Source organism: Nannospalax galili, unplaced genomic scaffold, assembly GCF_000622305.1.
Source record: "Nannospalax galili isolate Female #2095 unplaced genomic scaffold, S.galili_v1.0 scaffold162, whole genome shotgun sequence".
In the NCBI taxonomy this organism is placed as follows: domain Eukaryota; kingdom Metazoa; phylum Chordata; class Mammalia; order Rodentia; family Spalacidae; genus Nannospalax; species Nannospalax galili.
The window spans coordinates 502964-521117 of record NW_008350388.1 but is presented as its reverse complement, the minus strand read 5'-3'; the positions used below and the strand labels follow the sequence as shown (position 1 = coordinate 521117).

General features: G+C 43.3%; 1 protein-coding gene across 3 annotated transcripts in view; it reads left to right on the top strand.

The window, feature by feature from the left end:
• Positions 1 to 16886, top strand: part of Ankrd29 (ankyrin repeat domain 29) — a 54643-nt gene extending 37757 nt beyond the window's left edge. For all 3 annotated transcript variants that reach the window (XM_029570703.1, XM_029570702.1, XM_008847615.2), the window contains 4 exons: positions 5609 to 5707; positions 7088 to 7183; positions 9312 to 9410; positions 16309 to 16886. In XM_029570703.1, coding sequence (XP_029426563.1) covers positions 5609 to 5707; positions 7088 to 7183; positions 9312 to 9410; positions 16309 to 16392 — 378 coding nt within the window. In that variant the 3' untranslated portion in view covers positions 16393 to 16886. The remainder of the gene's footprint in view (positions 1 to 5608; positions 5708 to 7087; positions 7184 to 9311; positions 9411 to 16308) is intronic.
• The last annotated feature ends 1268 nt before the right edge of the window (positions 16887 to 18154 follow it).

Below are 18154 nucleotides of genomic sequence, written 5' to 3'. Positions count from 1 at the left end.
GAATTTAATATATTCTAAAATATATTATTGAGATGTCATATACATACGATATATTTTTATTATGTTCACCTCAATTTAAAATATTTTTTATTATTTTTAATTGAATTTTTTGTACTTTTCATATACTATAGCTTGGTGGTATTTAGATACCCTCCCCTATTTGCGCCTGCCCCTACTGCCCCCACCCAATTTAATGTACTCTCATACATATAATGTGGTCTATACAGTCTGATTTGTGTTCCTAAATGTACTTCAGTGTGGGTTCATCCACTGGGCCTACCAAGAGTCCCATCCCTGTAAGACACTGTTTTCCCTCCTCCCAGCAGCCATTCATTGCCAAAAGTTCCATAGGTTGGTTGGGATTTCTTACCCACTTCACCACGTCTGTGTTGGTTTGAGCTTGCGTAGGACTTGTGCATGCTGTCACTATTGCTGTGAGTTCATATGAGTAACTGACTAGCTGTCTAGAAGACTCTGTTTCCTTGTGGTCATCCACCCCTCTGGCTCTTTCAGTCTTTCCCCCTCCTCTTCTGATCCCTGAGCCCTGGGAGGCAGAGGTTTGAAATAGGTGTCCTAGGTGAACTATTTAGAGGTTAGTACTCCACGACCTCTTGTTCTCTGCATACTGGCCAATTGTGGGTTTCTGTGTTGGTCACCATCTGCTGCATAAGGAAACTTCTCTAGTGAGAGTTAAGAGATGCATTCATCTTATGTGTAGAGGTTGCACTGAAGATGTGTCACTTAGGGTTAAGTGTCTCACAGACATGTATTCTCTGCCTTTGAGCAGTTCTGGGACTCTGTAATAGTCTCCATTTGTTGCAAAAAGAAGCTGCTTTGATGTAGGGTGAAAGGTACACTTGTCTGTAAATATGAGGATGTGTATTTAGAGTAAAACAAGAAATTACCTTGACTTAGAGATGTGGCAAACGTAGGGCTTTCTCTAGGATCTGTGACCTTTTCAGCCATGCATATTTTATGTTTATAGTACCACACGTAAGCTCCCTCCCATTGAGCGGCCTTTAATTCCAATTAGACAGCTATTAATTACCCACAAGTTAAAAGTACCACTACTGCACCAACAGCGATAGTTTGCTACCAGCCTAGAAGCCTCCTCCTTGAAGGCTAGCTCTTATGGTATCAGAGGATACTATACAAGCTTCCAAAGGAGAAAAATCAATCAGTAACCCTACCCAGCTGTAAAGCCTAATAAACAGTTTAATATATTTTAAAACTATTTTGTCCAAAAGTGTTGAAAAGCATGTTTAAAAGTTTTAGGGACTGGAGAGATGGCTCAGTGGTTAGGAACACTGGCTACTCTTGAGAGGGCCCAGGTTCAGTTGCCAACACCAACATGGTGGCAAACAACAATTTGTAATTCCAGTTCCAGGGGATCCCACTCCCTCTTCAGACCTCCACAGGCATTGCATGACACAGGTGCACTTATATAACTTATATACATGTAGGCAAAACACTCATACTCATAAAATAAATAAACCAAAAAAAATTTAAGTTTTTAAAGTATCTCTTTGCCCAGTCTGATTCTCTCCACAAGTCCACAAAAGAGAGCCAAATCTATGTGCTTCTTATCATTTTTATTATGAAAAAGAATGCATAGACCATTACATAGAAGGAGAAAAATTAAAGTCAGAAATCATGGTGGAAAGAAAGGACTCTCCTGTCTAACTAGATAATCCAGTGATAATAATTCGACTTGACAGTATGCTCTAACTCACTGGGTTCCAAAAGCAAATATGGAGAAGTAATAATAAGTAATAACATACAGAAGTGACCCATATCTCTTTCCCCAGTCAGTAGGTCCGAGCTGCTCCCTACACGTTTATCTAAGAGTCACCAAGAACATCAGCTAAAGAAGGCAGGTGGAAATGTTATATGGACCAAAACTACAAATCAAGAGGCTTATTGTTGTTCATGGTAATAACACTCAGAGCCAGTAAGCATTTTCCAAGCATATTACCCACTCTTCATGCTCACTGCCTTAACCTATGCATCCTCATTCAGCAATAATTCTGCACAGCTAATGCTTTTGCAGAAGATGCTGAGGCCAAGAGGTGTTTGCCCAAGGTCGCACAGGCAGGAAGTGCTGACTGCTTTTCCCCCAACATGACTATTCCAATTAAAGTAAAAGGTCAGAGAGTCACTATGACTATTACAAACTGAAATCGTGATAATGTTCCCAGTATGGACATCCCAACACGTTTCCACAGTTTTACTAAAACAGTCAAGCCCTTGAGAAACTTAGGACAGTCCAGTTCCCTTCCTTGCCTGCCCTCTGGTGGAGGCATCCACAAAGGACCAAATAGACCCAGAGCAGGCAAGGAAGAAATATATTGGTCCCTGAGTTGAATACCAGATCACCTTCAACATTCTAGGTCTCTGGGGCTCAGACTCCCTCAGCTGTATCTCAGGATCCCACCTTTACCTGTGAATGACCACCATGGAATTGTTCACTCTGCCTGCCATACCAGGCCTGTCCAAGCCACTGTGGCTGGAAATGCTTACCTTGCTATCTCCAGTGTTCTATGCCTTTTTTGCTCCCTGACAAAACCCTGCTCCTCCCTCAAGACCCAGCTCAACTATAAACCCATCTGTGAAGTTGACCCCAAACCCTCAGAGAGTAGGGGGGTCCCTCTCTTGGTTCACTGTGTGCATTTTTTCCCATACTTTAACATTGTAATCATGCAGAATGTCGATATTATCTCCCCCTCTAGACTGAGTTCCTTTGAGAACAGAGGCAATATCTTATTTTAGTATTTTGCCTGAGACATAGAAGGTGCTTATAATTAATTATTGGTTTAATGGGTGAATACTTGATTAAATCCTCAGTTGGGAGAATCAAATGAAAAATGTGGACGTGTTTATATTATAAATAATAAGTAATGCCTTAGTTTTTACTTTATTTTTTTTTTTTGGTCTTTTTGAGACAGGGTCTCCCCTGTAGCCCCAGCTGTCCTGGAACTCACTATGTAGACCAGGCTGGCCTTGAACTCACAGAGATCCACCTGCCTCCTGAGTGCTGGGATTAAAGGCGTGCGCCACCATGCCCGGCTTTATTTATTTATTTATTTATTTTTGTCTTTGAAGCAGGGTCTCCCTGTAGCCCCAGCTGTCCTGGAACTCACTATGTAGACCAGGCTGGCCTTGAACTCACAGAGATCCACCTGCCTCTGCCCCCTGAGTGCTGGGTCTATAGGCATGCACCATGCCCAGCTAGTTTTTACTTTTAATTTTAAGTGCATGAGTGTTTTGCCTGCATGTATGTCGTATGTATGCAGTGCCCACAGAGGTCAGAAGAGGGCATCAGATCCCCTGGAACCAGAGTTTCCAATGGTTGTAGGATTCTGGGAACTGAACCTAGGTCCTCTGTAAGAGCAGCCAGTGCTCTTAACCCCCCAGCTATCTCTCCAGCCCCAGTTTGTACTTTTCATTTGTACTTTTAGTACAAATGATGATATACTAATGAGAATATTCACATTCAAGAGGCTCTGAGAACCATGTGAAGGAAATACGAGGCTGGTGCAAGTATCTTCGGCCTTCCTCCATCCTTTGTTTCAATCTCTCTCCACCCCTCTCAAGACAGAGGCACCAAGAATCTCTGCCTCTCAGCACTTGCAGATCCCCCTGGACTTCCAATTTGCTATTTTCAGACACTCTACTCAAAAGTCTTCATCCTCTGTCCCTTTGCCAGGATAGAAATAGACAGTACTTCTGTGCCTGCATTAGCTGGTATGCTTGGGTTGAAATTACACACTACAGCAAAAATGTAACTTTATACTCTATCATAGTATCACCTTGCTCTTAAGTCCTCATTCCCATGGATAGGTAAGCCACACACTTAGGGATACATTGTCATAATGACCTCAGTGGCTAAGTTTATTCAATTCTGAATCTTTCCCTCTTCTCCTGTCCTTCTTTCCAAAGTGAACTAGTTCTCAGAGATCAGACTATCACTCTGCTACTGGGGGAGAAGTTGGGGAGACTCCTTCCTGAACTTTGTGCTGGCCTCTCTGGTCCTCAAGCATCGTGTACTGGTACCCAGAGATTCACTATGGTCTGCCATATGTACTGGTTCTGCTGTTGACTGCTTAATGAAGACATTTCTCTCTGTGGCCTTGACTTCCCAGCCTCAGGCTTACTCCGGGCCACTGTTTGCCCCAGAACTTCTGATTTCTCAAGCCTAGAAAACTCTTGGATGCTGGGTGGATATGAGCCATACTGGTTGGGGGACTCTCCTAGGTCCCCTAGCCCATCAGTCCCTTTTTTGCTTCTTCTCCTTCCTCTTCCTTCTCCTTCCTCCTCCTTCCCCTTCTTCCTTCTTCCTTTCTCTCTCTTTCCCTCCCTCCCTCCCTCCTCCAACTCTAGCCAAAAGCAGAGTTTCTTTAAGGCACTTGTAATTCTCCTGAGCTCCATTCCAAGAAAGAAAACAAAATCCTTCTCCATCTGAACATCCCCATATTTTATCTAGCTATTTCTACTACCTATAGCTTACCCACCCCAGTGCCCCCAAATACCCAGATTCAACTCAGCAGGGAGAAAACACGAGTACAGACCCTCCATTGCTCATCCTCCCTGCACTACGGGGCTTCCCATGTTCTGTTCTGCCATCAGGAACCACCCTACTGTCAAATTCTTCCCCTCCATTGTGTATCTCAGTCTCAAGGGAAAAGGGGTGCTGGTGAAGAGTGTACAGGAAGTATTACCCAAAGTGCCCTGCTTTAACTAGTTAGGGTGTGTCCCTTCCTAGAAAAAGCAATATCACCTTCCACATAAAATAAACCTACATTCCCTTAAAAGCATAATATGGCCATGGGTGATTCGGAACACCAGCTAGAAAACTAAGAGATATGTCTTGAGTTCTGTAACTCTCAGACCCTACTACCTCAAAGGAAACTGCCCCCCTTCCACAAGGAAATATGCTGTCAGGGTGTGCCATATCACCCTAATGTGGCCTACAAGGAAGCAGAGAAATTTATCATCTGGGGAAGGGGGAGTGCAGGGAATAGAGACAGGGGTCTCCCTGCTGGTGTTGAGTGTGCTCTGCCTTGAGTGAAACTCAGCTGCCCCCTGAGTAAAGGCCCCATGGAGCCTTTCCCAAAGTTCTACACTCAGGAGTTAAAGAACCAGACTTTGGGGCATGTAGCTCAGTTGGCAGAGTGTTTACCTATCACACATGAAGTCTTGGGCTTGTTTTAGCACTCATAAAACAAGGAATGAACTGTGGTAGTGCACACACATGATCCCAGCACTTGATAGGTGGAGGCAGAAGATGGGAAATTCCTGGTCATACTCAGATACATAGAAAGTTAAAGGCTAGCCTAGAATACATGAGATCCTGTCTCAAAGAAAAGTGCTGTTTTCACAAGATGAAAATTTGTACATGAACAGTTACTGAGGCAGCCCAGGCTCTGCCGAACGACATTGTGTCCCTGTGTTCAGCATACCCTCCCCTTCTCCAGATCCCTCTTGGGTGTCCAGATCACCTAAAGAGTGGATCTTTCCTTGGGTTTTTGGTTTTAGAGACCTGGTGTGCCTACAGTTCAGGAACCAGGGTTGAGCCCCTAGTCACACTGTCTACCTCCTGTTCCCACAGGATGGAACTGCACCCCTATGGATCGCATCCCAGATGGGCCACAGTGAGGTGGTACGAGTGATGTTGCTACGTGGAGCTGACCGCGATGCAACACGAAATGTGAGTGACTGAGGAACGCCGCAGCCACCTTGTGGAGCCACCCAACCTACTCTGGCTGTGTGCACCAGAGCAATGTTTATTTAATCTACTGTTCTCCTAGGCTTCCTCCAAATCTCCCCCTGTTCTTTAGCAGGAAAACAGAGCCAAAGTCCAATTCTGTGGAAACTTCACAGATCTCTCTGGCCTCTCCCACCTCCACCCAAAATGATCTCTGGAGGAACTGGGGAGGCCTGAGGTTTACTTGCTGTCAGGCCTGAGGGAGACATGCAGGGCCTATGGTGTAGGTTCAAGTAGTACCACACCCTAGCACCCTACAGTTGCAGACCTCTGCACCACATGGCCCGGCTGTCAGGCCTGAGGGAGACATGCAGGGCCTATGGTGTAGGTTCAAGTAGTGCCCACCGCGGGCTGTTGTACCACACCCTAGCACCCTACAGTTGCAGACCTCTGCACCACATGGCCCATGCACCTGCTATCCATGCTCAGCCTCTGCAGGTATAGCTGAACTCTGTCTCGCCTGCCAGGCTGCAGGCCCATAGGAAGGAGGGCGGCTCTGGGGGCCATACTAGACTGCTGCTGTTTATCTCACGGTATCCACTTTTCTGCTTGTGGATACCGTGAGATAAACACCCACCTTTGCCTGCCAAGTCTAAGCCCAGAAGAGGGAAATCTGAATATGGTTCCTGTCCCTTCCCTCTTTTCTTGTTTCTTCTTCTGGCCATCTCTGAAACCAGAAACGAAAATCTCCTGATCCCACCTTCCTTCCCATTCCAAATGAGCCCTAAGGGGCAGACTGACTGCAGGAGAGGTCAGGAGCAATCCTCCAGATGCAGCCATTGAAACTCTAAAGAAGTAAGCTCCAAAGATTTGGAAAGATCTATCTAATCATTCTCCTCCCCCATCAGCACACACAGGCAAATAAATGTATACAATGTATCCAGGCAAATGAAAGTAAGATTGTATACATTTTTAAAGCAGTAAATACAGTTCATTAATAATATAAATCATTAAGGACAATTAAGCCACTTCTGTTAAATCATGAAGAGCAGAGCATGCCTCTTGGGTCCATTAATACCCTAAAAACATGCTCTGGGACTTTGTCCCAAACCCAGTGTTCTGAGGGATTGGAGGACTCTGTGACTTCCCAAATGGCAGGTTTCTAAGTTAATACAGTCAGCTAGTGTATGTGACTTCCTTTCATGCAGAATCACTGCTTCATGCTCTCTCTTCTGCCCCTAGGTTAACACATTCCTGATTTATGCTTCAATGGCAAGTTCTACCTGTTTCTGACAAGCAGAACTCCAAGTTCTCAACTGATATTTAACTCTCAGTCAAGACAAATACATGTTAATCAACTCTTATTTTCCTCTCTCTGTTCAGGATGGCACAACAGCATTGTTGAAAGCGGCCAACAAAGGGTATAATGATGTTATTGAGGAGTTGCTCAAATTCTCACCTACTCTTGGTATTTTGAAGGTAAGGCCTTAAAAGAAATTATACCCGTTTATAGAGGAGATAGGTTAGAAAAAAAGTGGAGATTGTGGTAGAATCAGTGTATAATCAGCCTGGTTAGTATTCTGGAAGAATTCTACTCTAACTTCTTGTTGCTGGAGAGAATATATGTCTTTTTGAAGACTTAAAAACTCTGTGGAAAGTTCACATTGTTTTGGGTGGAAGCATTGCTGTGCTAATGTACATTTAGTACAGAGACAACAGACTGTCCTGTAAAGGACCAGATGCATCTGGGCTTTGTGGGCCTACAATTTCTGTTGCAGTTTCTCAGCGAGAACATATCCAGAGAAAGTAGTAACTAATGAATGTGGTTGCCACCCCTTAGTTTTATTTATTTATCAATGTATATTTATGAAATTTCATATTTTCACACATTACACAATATTCTTAGTTTGCAAGACATACAAAATAGAGGCAGTAGGCTAGACCTGAAGTATATACTCTCCTGTTTTGCTACGTAGAGGACACTAAGTTTCTTCTAAGTTGGCACTGTGACTTGGCAATTTGGTGGCTGTGCCCTTAGGTCCTATCAGTATTTGCAAACTCCACTTGCCCTGGACTGACCCCACATTAAACTGTATTATGTGTCCACATTGGAAGCATTATATCTGCCCTTCACATTTTTAGACTCCATTCTTGTCCGTCAGCTGCTACAGAACTGCTGGGATCAGCATATTAGCCCCTGTCCTCTCTCCCAATAAGGTACCTCTACTCTTCCATGAACTTGGAAGTCAGAAAGTTATACTTCTTAAAATTGTTCATAAACAAAAATATCTATGAAAATGAAACCCAAAAAAGGAGCTTTAGAATTGAACTTTACACTATCCAGTCTTGTTTCACGCAGCTCTTTTTTTAACCTTTTTACTAGCTATTTCATGTGTGTTGGTTAAGATTCAGACATTTGAAATAATACCAGATTACCAAATTAGGTATGAAAGGAGCCAGAGAAAAATGCTGCTTTGCTGGAATTTTTCTCTAGATTATGATATTTTGCTTCTTGTTGTTGTTGTTGTTTGTTTTGAGACCTGTAGCCCCAACTGTCCTGGAACTCGCTATGTAGACCAGGCTGGCCTTGAACTCACAAAGATCTGCCTGCCTCTGCCTCCCAAGTGCTGGGACTACAGGCATGCGCCACCATGCCCAGGTTGGTATTTTATTTTTTTTATTAAAATATTTTATTTATTATTTTTATTTTATGTGTATGAGTATATTGCCTGCATGTATGTGAATGTACCTGTGTCATGCAATACTGCAGAGTCAGAAGAGGGCTTTGGATTCCCCTGGAACTGGAGTTAAGGATGGTTTGTAGCCGCCATGTGGGTGCTGGGAATCGAACCCCGGTCCTCTGCAAGAGCAGTCAGTGCTCTTAACCGCTGAGCCATCTCTCTAGCCCCTATATTTTACTTTTATCATGGTGGTTTTTGTTAGGAGTCATCAGTTGGAAAATCAAGCATTTGGGTACAATTTATAGGTATTTGTGCCTGCTGGAACCGAGTCCTGTGATTAGGCCTCTTTCTTCCATGGGCTTCGGTATAGTGTCTTCTCCTTGCCCTTCCAGATCTAGCCACATGCTACCTTTAGCTACTCCTTGATTTCAATAAATATTTGTACTATATTTCAATATCAGTAACTTATCTATGTCTTTCTGGGCTCAAAACCAATTCAGGACTCTGGGGCAGACTCTTCCTCTTAAGCCCTGTGACCCCATAGTCACTTCTGTCTGCCCAAGTGGGTGGAATGTCTGCAGCTGGGCTCTAGATGGGCCCATTGGCCAGTGAGCTGTTCCTCAGACCCTGTGGAAGTGATTCACCAAAAGGGCAAAGACTGTATGTGTGGCCCTTCAAGAGCAAAGACTGGCACAGCATTGCTGGCTTTTCCACTAGTTCCTTGTTTCACTTGCAGAAGAATGTTATCAGTGTTTATTGGCCTTGGGCTGTGGCTGAAGACACTGTAGTAGATGCTGATATAACCGAAAACTTCAAAACAAGATAAGTAAGACTGTGATGCTCCATCTCATCATGCGAGATGGTTTATGATGAAAGCCATGCTAAGGACTGAGCTCAACTCCTGACACACTCTCATTTTCTCTTAGAATGGGACTTCGGCTCTCCACGCAGCAGTGCTCAGCGGGAATATTAAAACAGTTGCACTGCTCCTGGAAGCAGGGGCAGATCCAGCCTTGAGAAACAAGGTATTCACTTAACCCGTCTTTTAACTACACTGGACCCCTGTGCACAGAGACCATATCTTCCTAAGGCAGGTCAAGCATCTCTCAGGCTCTAGTTGCTATCTTTACAGTTGTACACAGTAGGGTATGCAGAGCTGCTGTTAGGAGTTATTCCTGGACAAAGCATTTGCACTCAGGGAATTGTGCTAAAATCCCTTTATCATCAATGCTTTCTGCCAACAGTGGTGTGGCTTCCTGGTTGGGGGAAGGAGGCAGTCATTATGGGGAGTAAGTACTGTTCTGCTATTAGAGATGTGCCCTAAAAATGCTATCAGAATGTTTCTATCTTGAGAATTACTTGTGTATGTTTGGTGACTCCATGCAGAAAATATGCTTGATTTTGTCAGTAGCATTACATGTCACTGTTAGAAAAACCACCCCATATTTTTATTTTCTTAAATCCTTATTTTACAGTTACTTGGAAGTCAGAGTTTGCAATAGCAGTAGAAAAATTGATTGTCAGTGTACTTCCTCTTACTTAATGTCTGCTGAAGGATCATGTAAAGATTGGGGGAGGATGGAGTCGCCAAACTGCCAACTTTTAAAAATGTGAGTGTGGGAGGTTTGTGTGTGTGGTATACGCACACGTGTGCACATGCACTCACCTGTGCACATGCATGCAAGCCAGAGGGGAATATCAGGTGTCTCACTCTGTCACTCTCACTTTAGTCCCTTGAAACAGGATCTCCCACTAAACGTAAGCACATCCATAGTCAAGAGCAGAGAGAAATAATGCAAGTGTGCTTAGTACTCAGATCCCTTTCTAAACTCTTAAACAACCAGTGAGGTGAGTCTTCCCACCTAATTTAAGCTAATTAAGACACTAATCCCTCACAGGCATGCCCACAGACCAACCCAATCTAGGCAGTCCTCACTGACACTCTCTTCAAAGGTGATTCCAGATTGTGTCAAGTTGACAATTAAAACTAGACATCAGGGCTGGAGAGGTGGGTCAGTGGTTAAGAGTGCTTGCTGTATAACCATGAGGACCTGAGTTCCGATCTTAGCACCCAAGTAATAAACCAGATGTGGTCTTGCATATGTCTGTAACCCCAGCACTGCGGGAGGTGGAGAAGAATTGCTTGGGCTTGTTGGCTGCCAGCTTAGCCAAAACCATAAGCTCCAGGTTCAGGGAGAGAACTTTCCTCAAAGGAATAAGGCAGAAAGGAATAGAGGAGAGCTAGTGTCCTCTTCTACCTCCCATGTACATACAGGCACATGCACCTGTACACACATGTGCACATACAACACACACAACCTTTGAAGTGCCATAGGACCCACATGCCAAGCCAAGGCTCACATTTTCATTTTACCTTGTATATCGAAGTTCTATTTCCCTATTCCTGGCGTTGAACTGCTTGCAGATAACATTTCTGCTAGCATTTGCCTGTCTCCTCTCAGATACCTAGATTTGTTCTACATGAGCTGGCCCTGGCTGGGTGATAAGCCAGTTGAAGACATAGTTGCCTTTCTTTTTTATCTTATCTCTAGACTTTGTACACAGAACTCCTAAAGAGCTCAGGATTTCGTGGCGAGCTATCCAGGACTATGTTAAGGGAAGAGACACCACGCCATTAATAACTTGATATAGAAATTGAAACATGTAGCTCCTCATGTGTCTCCTTGATGGAATATCACCAGTGATAATAGTCATTAGTAATTTCCAGTGGGCAAAATGCTGGGTTTTGATCCTTCCTAAAAGGACTTAAATGTATGTGGAGGGTCATACTGCAGCAAGCCCTGTAGTTCTGGGAATTACTGCCAGGGAAACCCTCATCTGCCTACCAACACCCCAGAAAAGCTTGCATGGCAGCACCAGACACAGGAGTGTTGGGATTCTAGCAGCAAACCCAGAACTCCTGAAAAGGATTTTGTGGTTACCATTGCTGCTGTTGTTGCTTCAAGGCTGGCCTTGAATTCCTGATCCTCCTGTGTCTATCTCCCAAGTGTTGGGCATCACAATGCCCAGCTTTGGAAAGGGATTTTTGGCCTTCATTCATTCAACAAACCTCTGTTGAACACCTGCTAGATAACATGCACTGGGCTGTATGCTGGGATACAGTAGTGAATGAGAGACACAGTGTCTGCTCTCACGGAGCTGAGAGTTCAAAGCGGGAATAAGGGAAATTGAAAAAGCAGTTGCAATACAGAATGGCACGAGCTATATGCAGGTTTGGCAGAGAAAGTGATATCTAGGCTAATATGGAAGCACACTTCTGTTCCATAGATCCCAGGGATTTCAAATCAGATATCTGAGGAGAGGACTAATCAATGACCCGAGAGCCAGTCCCCCCACTACAGCCATCGATATAGATGGCAGAGGTCAACATTCCTAACTGAGCACTGAAAACATATTTGTCTCCCAGGAACAATGAGAAAGTATAGCAGTTTGATGGTGTAATATCTGAACAACAGACCTCTGTGCTGCTCCATAGTCATAAGATAGTTATTGGGGTTACCCTGGGGCACTAATAATAACCCTCCACATAGCCTCCCCCCCAAATCTTAGAATTCAGTTAAGACCAATCAGAAGAGGATTGATACCAGCTTAGAACTGCATAGATGACATAGAATGATGATGCAAACAAAATTCAACAGTTATATGTGAGGGTATAAAGGTCATTTTATTGGGTGCTGTGTGTGTGTGTGCATCTGTGTGTATGAACATACAAATATATATACATATGCATGTGTGTGTGCATGTTCGTGTGCATACGTGCACACATGTGAAGGCTGGAGGTCAACCTCAGGAGCCTCCACCTTGTTTTGTGAGACCACATCTTCCATTTGGTCTGCAGGTCACCGGTTAGGCTAGTCTGGCCATCTCACAAGCCCCTAGGTATCTCCACCTCCGCAGTGCTGGTATTACAAGCATGTGCCACCACAGCTGGCTTTTTAAATGTAGGTTCTGGGGATGAAACTGAGGTCCTCATGCTTGTTTGGCAAACACTTTACTGACTGAACTGTTTCTACAGCTCCTGCAAAGGATATGGATATGCATGTAGACAGCCACATATGCATGCTAGTCAGCAAGCTGGTAGACAGAGGGATAACTCCTGAGCTCCCTCTTCCTGACTGTAGTGGCTTCTCTGGCTGCTTTCAGCTGCTTACCATGGACCAGTGACTGATACAAATAACTGAAATATCCCTGAGTGTTTACCCTGAGTCTGAATAAAGCCTGGGTCTGTTTACCAAGAGCATTTCTCTGCAGACCCAGATGTTGGTATGTGCAATATCTGCTCCTGTGGAACTAAGCTAATAGCAGACTTGGGCCCCATGGAGGGGACACTGGGCTATGGTGGCAGTAGTATGACACTTTCCTCTCTGATCTGTTCCATAAGGACATCAAGAGCCTTTTGTGGTGGGAAGGAATACAGCTACCAAACATGATATATAGCAACCTCGGTGGAAAGCTCACACTTCCCAGGAAGTGAGGGCCCAGCCAGTGGGGGGTGGGAGTCAAAGAATAGGATCCAGCCTAGAAGGTGGGGACAGGACAATCGAGGTCCAGACAAAGCAACAGGTGCCAGGATTGGCTGCAGGAGAGGAAATATGTGAGGCAGGTAACATCTTCATCCAAGCCATTTCCATGTGCCTTTTACCCTTTAATGGCCTGGCCCCAGAATAACTGTTACACTCCCCGAAGTGTAATCCATGGATCCTCAGAGTCTTCAAGACTTGTTGGAGATGGGGGGTGGTGCTAAGAGGTCAAAATAATATTCTCAATAATGCAAAGACATTATCTACCCTTTTTGCCATTTTGGCATTGGCATTAAGTGGTGTAATACCAATAGTGTGTAGAATGGTTGGGTCTTAGTATACAGTAAAGCAGAGCCAAGGGTTTGTATTGGCAAAGCATTTTATAATCCTTTGTAAGTTGTTTTATAAGTTTTATCAGTTGCTTTAATTAAAAGAGCAGTAAATTACTACATTTGTTAAACTTTGACTGTTGCTACGTATCTTTTTTAGTATTTTCTGTGAAACAGTAAGAAGTAAGGCAAGATGCTGTGTACTGAATGAAGTGATTGTCTCCCGAGAAAACTGGGAAGTTGTTTAAATTGCAGGAGAAAACAACCACTTTTTTCATAAAAATCACCATTTTAATTTGAGTTATTTATTTTGTGCATGAGTATGCATGTGTGAGTGCAGGCATGCATGTACCTGTGTGCGTGCGTGCATGTGTGTGCGTGTATGTGTAGGTCAGAAGACAATTTTTTGGAGTCCATTCTCTGCTGTCACTTTGTAGGATTCATGTATTGAACTGGGATTATCAGGCCTACACACAAGCTTTTCTCCTCACTGAGCCATCTCACTGGTCCCATTTTTATTTTAAAGAACATTCACCACTTGGAGCTTAATAATTTACCAGTCCAGAAGGTCTTTTCTAATGAACTGGTAGTAATGTTCGTGAATGTGACCTTTTGCTAGCACAATGAAATGTGTCAATATTTGCATGGCCTACACAGCTCAGTGAGCTACTATTTTCTAAATGTTACAGCTCATGCTTGTCATGTAACAGATATGCCTTCAGATCCCAGGTTGAAATTAATTAGAAACTACATCTTAACCTGGCCTGGTGGCACAAGCCTGCAATCTCAGTACTCAGCTGGCTGAAACAGGAGGATTGTAAATCCCATGCCTGACCTAAATAGCTTCTCACAAAACTACAGAAAGAAGAGGAAAAGAAATAAGGGGAGTGGAGGGAGAGAGGCAGGAAGGACTGGTGTTGTGTGACAATGTTCCTGGGGACACCTGTAAAATGTCTGCTGACCCCAGAGGGAACAGACAACAGACCAAAGTAGTGATACCACTAAAGTTCAATGATGAGCCAGTGAGTCTACTGAGGCTACTTACAGGCGTGTGGGTGAGGGGTCACGTGTAGGAACATGGACAGCTCAAAGGCAGCTGATCAATGAAAGCCCACCCTAACCCTAGTATGGGGGATGATTCGTGACAGCCAGAAGCCTGGAGCTGTCTGCTCTGATTGGAGAGGCTCTTCTCTTCGGCAGTTCTTAGTGTTCACATAGGCCTGGGAGAGGGGCCTTGCACTTCTGCTGAGTTTGAGGGAGTCCTGAGACTTTTGAGTTATTTACTTCCTGAGTCTTAAGGAATAAGAACTTTAGAAATTCCTGAGTTTTAATGAACTTCCTTCCAGCAGGAAGTTGCTAAATGGCAGGAGGAGAGAGGAGACAGGAAAGAGGAGAACAGGAGAGAGAGGTGAGGAGGAAGGAAAGGAGGAGGAGAAGAAAAGGAACTTCCCGGCAATTACCGAGGAAGACTGCAGGGATCTGTACGGATGTTGAAATGCCCCTCCCCTTTTGCAAGGACATATCTGTGTGAGGCTGAATTTCCATCATGTGCTTCAGCTAAGACATCACCATAGCCTGAAGCAGAAGTCGATAAAAGAATCCAGCTGTCCTCTGTTAAGCCCCAAATTGAAGAAATATGAAAGACTGTTAAGCAAACGACATTCCTAATTTCTAATTTTTTTGTTTCTGAAAATGTAGTTTTGTCAAAAATATGTTGTAAACTAATCCGCAGTGAATAATTTTTTAGTAAATATAGAAAATATCCTTTTCCAATTTTTTTATTTCTGAGTTAAAAACAAAAAGTCATTAGGGTGCTTCATAATATTTAAGACTGTGTAGGGTTCTGAGACCATGAAAGTTCCAGAACTATTCCCCTATACCACATAGTGCCTTATGGGAAGAGCTGGCTCCCTAAATGCTTACAGAATGCATCTCAGCAAATGACACAGTGATGCCTTACAGAGTCTGGGGGAAAGCTATAGCCCAGAAGCTGCTCCTTCCTGGATGTCTTTTATGCCCTCTGTGCATCCTAGCCCTGCTTCTCCTCATAGCATATTAACACTACATGCTCTTACTTATATGTGAAAGCTAAAAGGTTCATCTCACAGAAGTAGAGAGTAAAGAATATGGTCTAGGGAGCGTGAGGAAGGGGAGGGAGATGACTCTCCAAGCAGGTCAGATAACAAGTACCAATATACAATCAGATAGAGTAAATTCTAGCGTTCTACAGCACACAGCAGGTGACATGATTTACAGCAATTTATTGTGTATTTTATAAAAAACTCAAAGTGAGGCATTTGAAGCTTCCTATGCAAAGTGATAAACTGTTTAATGAAACAAATGCTAGGCACTCTGATTTGATCATCACAGTCCTTATCTACGTATAAATCATATTATACCCCACAAATATGTACAAATAAAAATAATAGGGGGCTAGTGAGATGGCTCAGTGGGTAAAGGCACTTGCCACCAAGCCTAATGATCAGACTTCAATCCCCAGGACTTACTGGTGGAAAGAGAAAAGCAGCTTCTCTGCACATACAGTATGGCATGTTTACACATGTGTATACACATACTGAGAGACAGATGACAAAGAGAAATGTAATTTTAAAATTAGAAAAAACATATAAAAATAATAATAAACTAGAATGTGGAAGGAAAACTATCCCTGTCCTTGAGTCCCAAGTTCCTATTGAACAGACTCCTTCATGTGCTAGCTAAATATAAGAGCAAATACCTGTATGTACTGAGCAGGTATTAGACCTGGTAGGCAGTGGAAAAGGAGGGCATGATGATTTATAAGACGCAGGTCTCCAGGATCTTCCAGCCTGGTAAAGATCTGGCTGGCCAGAAGTAAACACTGAGGTGAGCAAACGGTGGGTGACTTTTGTACATTTCAAGGAGCCCGAGGTTGCCTAATATAAAGGGTGAGTCTGAGTCCAGTGGAGATTTTCCATTAGTGAAGGGCAAGCGAATGGGTCACACACCCCCTTTGAGTTCCTGCAACCACACCAACTAGGGAATTCACTAATGCCTATTTCATCTTCTTTCAGGCAAATGAACTTCCAGCAGAACTAACCAAAAATGAACGTATATTGCATCTCCTCCGAAGTAAAGAAGGACACAGGAAAAACTAACTTAGTCTGATCTTAGATAAAATTTTAAACTATATTGTTCAAAAAGAAATTGTTTTTAACAGTTTTGGGAATTCTTTTAAGGAAGAATATGCCCAGAATGTCTGCCCTGTGGGTCCCTGACATAGGCCTGTGCACCATGCAGAAAAGGAAGGGCTTAGGGTCCCCTTCCTCTCACAGTGGGCTTCTTACACTGCCCTATAACTCAGCCCTCAGTGGCCAGGCATATTCAGATTCCACAGAAATTCATTTTTAACTGTGCTAAGTTGGGTCCCTCGGTTAAACTTGAAGTTAGGCACAGTTTTCAGTGCTAAGCAAGAAGACAGAAAGCTTTGTCCTTTAAGAGTGAAAGATTGAGCTTCAGTGAAGTAATGCATTTTTGCTTTGGCATTAAATGTAGCTATGCTAAAATATGTGACATCCATAAATATATGTATGTCCCTTTAGTGTAAAACACCATATCCATGGTTATTGTGAATCAATGATACATGGGTATACATGATTTAAAAACCACTTCTGGGAGCTGGAGAGATGGTTCAGTGGTTAAGAGCACTAGCTGCTCTTGCAGAGGACCTGGGTTCAGTTCTTAGCACCCACATTGCTAACAACACCCCATAACTCCAGTTCCAGATCAAATGCCCTCTTCTGACTTTTGTGGGCATTGCATGACACAGGTGCACTTAACATGCAGGCAAAGCCAGGCGTGGTGGGGCACGCCTTTAATCCCAGCACTTGGGAGGCAGAGGCTGGCGGATCTCTTTGAGTTCAAGGTCAGCCTGATCTGCATAGTGAGTTCCAGGACAGCTGGGGCTACAGGGAGACCCTGTCCCCAAAACACCAAAAAAGCAAAAAAAAAAACAAACATGCAGGAAATACATTCATACACATAAAATAAAAATAATAAGTACAATATTTTTAAAAACATTTCTGACATTCTACTGTGTGCTACTCAAAGAGAGACCATTGAAGTATTAAAAAGATAAACTGTCTATGTATTAGTTAAGCCTCATCTTATTCCTGACATGTCAAATCATTTCCCTTTAGTCTCATTATACATGAGGAAACCAGTGGTAACTTTAGAAACCCTGAAACCTACAAACCACAAGTCTCTTTGAGCTTCTATGCTGGTTATATTGTCAGGAATCTATTTCCCATGTCACAAGTGAATAGACATAATGTGCTGTGAAATCTTCCACTTTCAGAACCACATCTCTTGATACAGTGACTGAGTTCATTGGACAAAATGTGATATACACCAGTACAGTATATTACTATTACTATTTTATTATTTTTATTTTATGTGTTTTGATTGCATGTATGTAAATGCACCACATGCGTGCAATGCCTGCAGAGGCCAGAAGAGTGAGTTGGAGACCCTGGAACTAGAGTTATGGATAGTTATTAGCCACCATGTGGGTGCTGGGAATCAAACCCAGGTCCTCTGGAAGAACAGCAAGTGTTCTAAACTGCTGAGCCATCTCTCCAGCCCCACACAGTGTGTTGCTATTACTATTGAAGGCATATAAATAGTATTTAATAAGTACTTGTCCATGCATGTTCATGGGTTGACTGATTCCAAAGAAGAACCCTGAATTTACTGCACTGTTTCTTTGAGGGGTTCTAAAATTTATATTGAATGCATGTTATGATCAGTGGTGTCTAACTGCCTCTGCCAGTGCCTAACTGCACACACAGAAATCAAGCATTCTTTCTATAATCTGCCATCTGCTCATGTTCCAGTCTGCTTCCAATCAATGATCTACAT